Raw genomic sequence first — 11,165 nt, 5'->3', positions numbered from 1 at the left:
TTAAAAAGATAAACTAAACAACCACTATACAACTGCCCGTTCAAAGCTAGTTAATAATAAAGAGGAAACCAAAGTAGTTGAAGTTGTCTTGCTTTGGGGCAAATACTTCTTAAAATCGGAGGTTCTGTTCGACTTATTTTGACATATTTCAGACAAAATAAGTTCAGTTAAATTTAGAGAAGTTCGGATAATATAAGTTCAGAAAAAATTAGTTCATATAAGTTCAGAAAAATAAGTTTTTTTCAGACATTTTTGCACACAAATAAGCTTATTTCATACAAAATAAGCTTATTAGGATAAAATAAGTTCTGATAATTTGGATTAACTTCAGATAAATTTAGATAATATAAGTTCTGACAAAATAAGTCAAATAAAACGAAGCCATAATTTAAAGAATATAATCAAAATTGATGGGAAGATGAACACCATTAAAATTACTTCCCCTTTTTTCTCATGTTTTGAATAATATCATGGCTTATATTTTCTTTGACATCAACCCATTTACCTTGTTATTTTACACTTTTTTCTAGTTTAGGTTAAACTAGAATTAAGCCCGTGCAATGCACGTATAAATAAAGTAAAATTACAACGAGAATGCATGATTTGTTACTTTATGGGGTAAACGTATTACCGACGACATAATTTTCCGTCGTAAAAGAACAATTATGACGTGATTTTGTCCCAAACCCGTCGTGAAAGGGGTCGTTATAATTGACTACCTCATTGCATATATCATGTCGGTAATTAGATAGCGTAGAATATTTCACGTAAAAGATGGGATTTGAGCCCGTCATAATAGCCTTCGGATGAGATTTTTTTTTTTTTGTAGTTGCATTATATAGAGCATAGTAGTTGACTCCTAGTAAATTTATCTCATATTACCTTTTTTACTAAGTATTTATTTATCTACAAAATTTATCTCTTATTATCTTTTTACCAGTAGTTCACTCCTATTAAAATTACTAAGTATTTATTTATTTATTTTATTAATCTCTCCTTTATCTTTTGGACTCCTAAAAAAAATTACTCCCCAAAAAACTCTCCCATATATATATATATATTAGATTGAGTCTCAAGTTGAAAAATCTTATTCAAAAAAAAGAAAAATAAAATCCAAGTTTAGAGTCAAGTCATTTTTTTACTGGTCTAAATGTGCAAAAAGATTAGAGACGAAGTAAGTTATAACATCGGCTTTTTATTATTTTTTATTTATTTTAAAATTTTCAGATTCTTGTCAAAGATCCTTTCAGACTTATCCAATTTTTTCACTTCACCCTCCATACTCATCCAGACTTGTGAAAAAAATAAAATAAAAAATAATAATTGAGATGTAATTTGCTGTTTAATCGTCTGAAATACAATCTTAATATTCCAAGACTTTTACTCAGCTTTTGCCGAAACTTTTGCTCAGAATAGCGCTAATTAATCTTGCTCTTACGACAAATTTGTGTTCACCTAATACATCGCGACTAAAGTTTGCCAATTTACCATCTTATCTCAACAAAACCAAAAAAATTACCATCTTATCTTCCGTTGCATTTGGGCCATTAATAATGGAAGAGGTAACCCAAGTGGCTGAAGTTGCTTGCTTGGGGGCAAATACTTCTTTAAATACTTTTTAAAATAAATTGATTTATTCTGTTCAACTTATTTTGACTCATTTTAGACCAAGGCTCTATTCTTCACCTTATTTCACTTATTTTATGTCTAGTAAGATAAAATAATGGCTAATAAGATAAAATAAAATAAGTTCAGGATCAATAAGATAAGATAGTATAAGTTCAGGGTCAATAAGATAAGATAAGATAAGATACGATAAAGTAAGGTAATAAGATAAAGGTCAATAAGATAAAATAAGGGTCAATAAGACAAGATAAGGGTCAATAAGATAAGGGCCAATAAGTTCAGATAAATTAAGATAAAGGTCAATAAGATAAGATAAGATAAAATAAGATAAGTTCATGGCCAATAAGATAAGATAAGTTAAATTCAGGTGAAGAGAACACTACCCAAATAAGTTCAGTTAAGTTCAGATAAGTCAGTAATATAAGTCTAGACAAAGTTAGTTCAGAAAAAAAAAAAAAAAAAAAAAAAGTTCAGATAAGTGCAGATATAAGTTTAGAAAAAATAAGTTTTTTTTTCAGATACTTTGCACACAAATAAGTATATTTCAGTCATAATAATTTTTTTTCAAATAAAATAAATTCTGATAAGGTCATTTAAGTTCAGATAAGTTTAGATAATAAGTTCAGACAAAATAAGTCAAATAGAGCGGAGCCGTAATTTAAAAAACCTGATAAAAATTGATGAGAAGATGAACACTGTTAAAATTACTTCCCGCCTTTTTCATATTTTAAATAATATCATGGATTTTTCTCTTTGACATCAACCCATTTACCTCGTTATTTTACACTTTTTTCTATTTCAGGTTAAATCGAGTCTCAAATTGACAAATCTTATTCAAAACTCAACAAAAACAAAAAATAAAATCCAGTTTTAGAGTCAAGTCATTTTTTAACAGGTCTAAGTGCACGAAAGACTAGGATACGAAGTAAGTTATAACATACTCCGTACTAATTAGGAAGAGTAGTCCACCTGAAAGTGGCGGATCCAGGAATTGAAGAATGGGGCAACTCAAAATTTTCTTTTTTAAAAAAAATAGGTCTCATTTTCGCTTGATATAACATTTTGGTCTAAATAAAATATAAACCATTAACTTCTTTTATGTTTTTCACCCATTTTTAGTGTTATTAATTATATGTTTTTATGTTAATTTGCAAATTATTTATTATACACCTGTACGGATTAAAACATTGTACTATTAAAATGATAATATTTTATAAAACAGTTGCCCAATTTTAAGTAGTCATACTCTTTTAATGTACATATTGACCACATTGAAATCAAATAGAATTGAAATACTAGATATAACCATTAGCATTTCCTACACACTTTTTATTTAAAAAGTAAATTTATATAAAGGGAACATTTCCCAAAATTATACAATAGTGAGTGAAAAAGAAGAAGAAGAAAAAAATAGAGAAGCAAATTGGTTATAAGTTAAAAAGCTAAAAAAATGTGGGAAATTGATTTTAGTAGGATTCAAACCCTGCTCCTCAACCATCAAAACATGCTTTTCATAAGGTTTTGCTACCAACAAGCCAAGATCTTTCTATTGACATATTTGTCGACATTTAATTATCCATAGTAATTTTTTTTCCGTACTCAATTATTTTTTTAGATCTTAGGGAATGGGGTGCAAGTAGAGCTGTCAAAAATCGACCCGACCCGAAAACCGACCCGAACCCGACCCGAAAATACTGGGTCCTGAACAAGATTTTGTGACCCGTAACCCGATTTTATCCGAAACCGAGCAACCCCGAAAATGAATGGGTCAAAACCCGACCGAACCCGTTTTGGACCCGACCGATTGAAAATCATTGTATTTATAGTAATAAATGAGATTATGAGAAAATTTAAGCATAATAGACACGTTGTTTTTACTATTTTTGTGTGTAATATGATTTTAATTTGAATTATACGCCATTTTATGGTTGAATTTGACTAAATATAAACTTTCGTAGGAAAATTTGTTAATTTGTCCCAATATTTTGTATATTTATAACCTAAATTAATGAAAATATAATGCGCGTTTTAAAATCTCTCAACCCGTTGGGTCAACCCGAACCCGAAAGTTCTGGGTCTTGAACAAGCATTTGCAAACCCGAAAGTGACCGACCCGATTCAACCCGAACCCGAAAGTAATTCTTTACGACCCGACCCGACCGACCCGTTTGACAGGTCTAGGTGCAAGTGTACCCCTTGTACCCACCCTAGATCTGCCCCTACCACCTGGGGTTATAAAATGGAAATATTTTGCTTCATCTTTCAATGTGGAATACACAAAATACTAAGAGCAACAATAAGGGGAAGCTCTTAGGTGACTCTTAAGGAGAGAGAAAAAATAAGAGCCAGCTCTTAAGTGTGTAAAGTGAGTTTTTTATTTGAAGATTGTAAGAGAAATTTCTGAAATAAGAGCTAGCTCTTACATATAAGAGCTAATGCCACATCATTGTTTTTGTATACGAATATTAAAAAAAAGGGTAAGAGAGAATAAGAGTTAGTATTATGAATAATCCAATTCCATAACTTTTAGGAGGGGGCTCTTATTTGAAGTTGACGCTTATGTGACATAGGAGAAAGACTAAGAGTCACAAAAATAAGAGTCTCTCTTATTGTTGCTCTAATATTTACACACTTGCACCTAACAACCTTCTCCTTAACTTTGAGTCCATACACCCCTCCCCCGAATAGAAAGGGCTAACCAATGCACTTTGATCCTATTAAGCAAAGCTTAAAGGAGATACAAACAAATGGGTCTGGTCAATCATACAAGTTCTAGTAAAGACGACGTCTAATCTAATTTAACCTAACTCGAAAACAAGTTTGTTACAACGAATAGAGGAAAAAATAAGGGAGTCGCTCTGTTAGATTATGACATTATTATTATATATTTTTTTTTGCTTCTTCCTTCTAAGTGAGATACACAATACTCACACTTGCACCTAACAAGTAAAATGATAATGAGGCTTAGGTTATTTTTGGAACGAGTTTCCGAGGAAAGGTAAGGCACGATGGCCTAGTCGATGGTAGAAGGGTAAAAGAATGAATTTAGGTATTTCGTTGGATGACATAGACAACATCGGATAACCTTAACCTACTCATAGTACAATTATCAAACCTTAATAAGAATACATTAAAAAAAAAAAAGCTTGTTAATTACCTATGGGGCAACCTAAGTGACATCAAAGAAGTATGACATACTAATTTGAAACAAGACGTTTCTTAAAATAGGAGAGGTGGTTAGTTTGATGATTAAATAAACCAATAAAATTAGTAATTGTTTATAATTAAATTTCCATGACAAAGAATAAAAGGTGAAAAGCCAAAGAGTTGAACACAATCCAGGTTGATGGTGGCCTTACCTTGCAACGAAGAGTCAAAGAAATCCACCCAAAAGAAAGATCAATGGCAGCATAATATTTTCCAAATTTGACGGGAGATTTCCTAAGATCAGAAAATCAATAATAAAGATATTCCAAAAAAGACTTTGTACGAGTAGAATAAAATAAAAAGAAAAGTTTCATTAATGAAATCAAAATTTGTTAGTGGGCCCCTAGAAATAAAAAAAAAGGCGACAAAAGAAATCCCGCAGATCCTCCTACGTATCCCTTCGAATCTCTTTCCTCAACTGTCCAAATCTCCTGAATCATCACACCAATATTTCCCCCCAAATTCCTATGCATTTTCTCTCTTTAATAAAAACCCCCTCCACCCTTCTCTATTCTCCTCATTCCATTTCCCACCACATCTTCCAATTCCAACATTTTCGACAAGCAAACAAACAAGATAACAAATACTTCGTATTAATTAATACAAATGGATGCCCAATTCCATGTTCTTGCTGTTGATGATAGCATCATCGATAGAAAACTGATCGAGAGGCTCCTCAAAACCTCGTCTTTTCAAGGTACTTTCATTTTCCTGATCTTCCTATCAATTATCAAATCATTATATATAAATATCTAACCGTGAATTTTGATTATTTTGTGCAGTTACCGCAGTTGATTCACCAAACAAGGCTCTAGAATTCTTGGGTTTGAAGGGGAATCAAGGTTGTTTCGACGAATCATTGGCGAACAAGGTTAACATGATAATTACAGATTACTCGATGCCGGGAATGACAGGTTATGATTTATTGAGGAAGATTAAGGAATCGGAAAGGTTTAGGGATATCCCAGTTGTGATTATGTCATCTGAAAATATTCCTGCAAGGATTAACAGATGTTTGGCTGAAGGAGCAGAGGAATTCTTCTTGAAACCTGTACAATTGTCTGATGTTGATAAACTTAAACCCCATTTGTTGAGGAGCAAAGTCAAGGATTTTTGCAAGTTTCAACAACATAGGAGGTTGTTGACTTGGTATTCTGATAATCAAAATCTTTGCCAAAGATGCATATAAATGTCAGCATCCTTTTTTGAGCGAGTTTTTTGGGATCATAACAATGATGATGATGATGATGATGATGATGAGATGAATGGAAATTGGGATTGGGCTTTCGGCAACCTTATCGCTAATCGGTCCTGAAATGAATGATATGGATAAATGGATCTTGGGTTGAAAAGCTAATTGGAGATTAAATTGAGTTTGGCATGGCCCCCATTGGTTACAACTTACAAGGGTATATGAATCAAAAGAAAAGTTAGATGTGAATTTGTTAACAATAGTCAAAATCAGAAATTAGAGGTGTTCATTTTTAATGTGCGACAGTAATTCTTTTAGATTGTTTGAGAGGAATTTTGTTAATGATCCTCTTTTCTAAAATTACTTATGTATTTGTAAATATCAGACCTAAATGAATAATCCTGCAATCACAAAAACAATGAATTTTTGTTCCTCAATTTTCATTTTGACTTTTGTACACCTTTACCTCCATATAATATAATGAGTTTATTCAATGAATGATACATGAAATCAAAAGTCTAGTCAAATTAACATAATGAGTTTTTACATTATTTACCTTTGGCTATTATTATTATTATAACTGATTTAAGGGAACCAAATAATCTTATAGAGATACTCGATCGTGACCTTGACAATTATGAAGTATCTTTTGAGCTGGATTTAATGTTTTTTAAAAGCTACGATCGAACCTAACAAGCAACAACCCAACTGGACATGAAATTAGTTAAGAAGAAAACATTATTTGAATATCAAATGCTTTTTGGTAATGCCTACCAGCTAATAAAATTAAGAAAAAATAATTAGTCAACTTTTATTTCTAATTCCAATACAAGGCCTTTAATTGACCTCAATTTGTCAATGTCACACATTTACAAAATATACTAGTATAGTACCCGTGCAATTGCACGGTTTAAAAAGTTTGAAAATAAAGTTTTCACTAAATTAAAAATACAGATATTTTCATTAGTGATGACACGGAATATTAAACTTGTTCACGAAGTTATATACCTTATTAAAAAGTAATTATAATTTAGCTTAAAATCAAAGTTTTACGCCTTAATTTGTACGCAGTACTACCCGCGCAACACAAAAATGCATAACACAAATATACGTACTATTTACATTATTAGTTTCTCTGTTTTTTAATGTCATAAAGGATGTTATTGTGTGCTTCGTATAAGTTTCAATAATTATTTATTAAATTACTTATAAATCCAGTCATTCTATAAAGTTCCACATAATTGACCTTTCATATGGATAAAGTTTGTAAACTTTGGCCGTGATTGATAGTTAAATATTACAAAAGTTATTTTATTGTTGGATCTCATTGGACCTGTTTCAATATAAAATTTTTAAAATCACTTTTTCTATCAGTTCTGTTACCTGTGGCAAGAAAAATAATCCGACGTGTTTGATGGACGATTCAAATTTTTAGTTGGGCCTTTTTAGATATATCATATCAGGGGATGTCTAATTCCATTCCTCTAAAATCCCATACGCACTTCCCCTCTAAAAATTGATTATAGATTTCATTGCAAAATTCGTACGGAATATATATGAAGTGTTATGTCGTTTTGAATACATACCTCCCTTGAGTTGAACTCCATATATCATCATCGTCTAGTTAAGTAACTCAACAACCCTGGAATTATTCTTCCAAACACCCTGTTTAAGTATACTCATAAATCTGTAATACATGTCTTACCCGTTGCGTTCACAACTTTACCTACTCAAATAACCAGGTTACTACCTTATTCACTAAATTTTCTCTAGTGTTAATAATAAAATACAAAAAAGAATGTTGCAGGGGGTTATATTAAAATGAAACCAATTTTTATACTCCCATAAAATAAAAATTTGACAAGTAATTAAGATTAGGAATTCATTATCACCGCAAAAAAGCATCAATTTAATTGCAACATAAAAGCAACCAAGTTCCCCTAAACATACCTTCTAGGAAGGTAATAAAATTAATTCATTATATTTACAAAAATTCTTAATTAAGGTAGTGTATAATAATTATTGTACGCCGGATTTAAAAGTTACTGATCAAAATACTTAAAAGTTGTCCCATTATATGAAAAAGCTACCAATTGCTTGTTGGTTCAGTGATGATTGGAGCTGAACTTGGTAGGGATAACCCGTGTTCGATTCCCCGCAACAACAATTGGGAGGGGACTGAAACCTAACCATCCAAAACTCGCCCCGAATCCGGATTAGCCCTAAGGGTGAATCGGGTTCTAACACCAAAAAAAATTATATGTAAAAGTTTAGTTGCTTTATTAGAGATAAAAATTTTCTTTTAATAAAAATTACCCCTATAATATCACACATAACGTATACGGAGTAATGGTAATCATATGCTCATTAAAAATTTATTCATAATGTAAAAAGTTAATGAAAACATGTTAGAAATTATGAAAAACTTATTAACACTTACCCCGATGTATGATAAATTTATTATACACCAAGTGCACGTAAGATAGTTTATTGTATTTAAAGGTTGGAAAGATAGTCTACGCGTATTTAGGACATGCATAAAAATGGTTAGTTATTTTAGTTTCCTTGAGTTTGATTGAGGTTAAAGGTTGACTAAAATGTACAAAGCATGTATTAGCCTATTAAACAATGTCTACGCAGTAGAATAATCGATCATAGTAAGTGAGCTTCCTCGACAATAATATAAAGTTGAGGCACGAGATATTATATAGGGGGTATATCAAGCAAATATCTTAGATGCTTAATATAGTGTATATGTAGTATTTACTTCAACCCTTGTAATTTATTAAAGAAAACGGAAAGTTAATATAGAATATCAAATACTATTCAATAAGATACGATGTGATGAAATTATATATACATTTTTATGGGACTATTTGGATGTGGTTTTTATAATTTATAATTACTTTTTTTTCCCTTTGGTTTCTATGTCGCCTGTGTCAATTGTAGTTTCCCAAATAATGACAACTCTTATTACTTTTAATTTTTCTCTTGGGGAGGGGAGATCATTGATTGTCGTTATTGAATAAGCAATAATAATGAATGGATTTTGGACAATAAAGATTAAAACGCGAAGAAATCTTAATTTGAGTAATGTTGAAGCTAGGACTTATATAATGACGGGTGTTATTGATTTATACGATACACTCCGTATATTTTTAAAATTATAGCATCACATTTCATGTCAATTTAGATAGAAATAATTCAAAAAGAATAAGAAGAATATACAATTTGATATGACATAAAATAATTTTAAATAACTGGACAAATTGTAAACCTTCAAAAAAAACCTTTCATTTGGCAAAATTTTACAGGCTTAACGTTTGAATTAATTTTAGTAGAACAAATTTATTTTGGCTACACTTTAGGCAACTGATAACTACGATATCTTTTTTATGTGAACAAATTATTTTTAGAATAATATTGATTCTACAGTCATATTTGATAGACTAAATATGTAAAGATTTAGTCAAATGTATATAATAGGCAATAGCATTATATTCTCCTTAGGAATAGCTCAATCAAATAAATCAGTTCCTGTAATCAAGCCAAGGATCATGCAAAAAGATTATGCAAATCCTTGTACGTACATTTGTATATATTGCTTGCCATAATATGAACATCACTCAAGGATTCAACTTCCTACATGGTATCAGATATAGGTTTCTTTCCTCCCCTCTAAAACCCTAGCCGTCGTCCTTCACCTTCTTCCCTCTAATGGCTGACAAACAATTTCACACCGCCTTGACTGTCACCAATGTCAAGTCACTCATCCCTATCACCTTAGACATGGAAACCGGCCAATACCATGAATGGGCGACACTTTTCAAAGTGCAAGCACGAGTACACTCCGTACTTGAGCATATCCTACCACCTACTGACGCAGCTGAAATTGCCGCCTATAACGCCACAAAAGTTGCTGATTTACCCCTATGGAAGTGGCTTGATGCGGTGGTCCTTCAATGGATTTATGCAACCGTATCTCATGACATTCTTACCTCTATTCTTGTGGTGGACGATGTTGCAGAAAAGGCTTGGAAAAGGGTGGCTCAAATTTTCCAAGACAACAAGCACACACGAGCAGCATACCTTGAAACCGAATTCACCACCAAAAAAATGGCGGAATTCACATCCGTCATGGCCTACTACAATAGGCTAAAATCTCTTGCCGACCAACTTGCTAATGTGGGTTCACCTGTGACTGATTAACGGTTAGTTTTGCGGCTCCTAGAAGGCCTACCGGAGACATACGCCCACTTTGTTACCACAATCCAACAAAAAGATGTCTTGCCCTCATTCTCTGATGTATGCTCTCGGTTGAAGTTGGAAGAAGCAGCCGCAAAGGAACGTGCTCGTGATTCGGGCCCCGCCGCACTTCTTGCTGATGACGATGCTCCACCACCGCCACCACCACACAATCCCGGAGGGGGTAACCATGTTTCCAATACTCGTAATTATAACCGTGATAACAATAATCGTGGCAGGAATTATAACAAAAATCGCGGCAAAGGAAACAACAACAAAAACCGGGGAAATAATGGTCGTGGAGGTGGCGGGGCTGGCAACTCCAACCACCAGCCTCCGGTCGGCCAACCACCGGCAGGGGGGTACTTCTGGCCAGCCTGGCCCCAGCAGCAGTGGGCCATCCCACCGTGTCCTTATCCCACAGGGGCATGGCAGCCTCGTCCTCAAAACTCAAGGCCCAACAACAATGGCCACGACATTCTTGGACCACGTCCGAATCAGCATGCTTATACCATGCAAGCACCTTCATTTCTTGGATATGTACCAACTGACGTGGAATCGGCCATGCACACATTCTCCATGCCACAACCGGATGATAATTTGTACATGGATACCGGAGCAACATCCCAAATGACCGCAAACACAGGTACTCTCACGTCTTATTTTAATTTGAGCAAAAATAATGGTATTGTTGTTGGTAATGGTAGCACTATTCCAATACATGGTTATGGTCATACTGCTCTTTCTATGCCTAATGCCCCCTTACATCTCAAAAATGTCTTACATGCCCCAAAACTTATCAAAAATCTTATTCCCGTTCGTAAATTCACTAATGACAATAATGTTTCTGTTGAGTTTGATCCACTTGGGTTTTCTGTGAAGGATTTACAGACGG

At 33.0% G+C, this 11,165-nt stretch overlaps 1 protein-coding gene across 1 annotated transcript; it reads left to right on the top strand.

Annotated features, from left to right (window-relative positions):
• Nucleotides 1–5,250: 5,250 nt before the first annotated feature.
• LOC110776937 (two-component response regulator ORR10) lies at nt 5,251–6,474 on the top strand. Its single transcript, XM_021981509.2, has 2 exons — nt 5,251–5,530; nt 5,616–6,474. The coding sequence occupies exons 1-2, from the start codon at nt 5,440–5,442 to the stop codon at nt 6,020–6,022; spliced, it is 498 nt and encodes a 165-aa protein (XP_021837201.1). The 5' UTR covers nt 5,251–5,439; the 3' UTR covers nt 6,023–6,474.
• Nucleotides 6,475–11,165: the final 4,691 nt, after the last annotated feature.

This window comes from Spinacia oleracea, chromosome 1 (genome assembly GCF_020520425.1).
Source record: "Spinacia oleracea cultivar Varoflay chromosome 1, BTI_SOV_V1, whole genome shotgun sequence".
NCBI classification, from domain to species: domain Eukaryota; kingdom Viridiplantae; phylum Streptophyta; class Magnoliopsida; order Caryophyllales; family Amaranthaceae; genus Spinacia; species Spinacia oleracea.
Note: the sequence above shows the minus strand (reverse complement) of the source record. Positions and strands in the feature narration are given on the sequence as shown.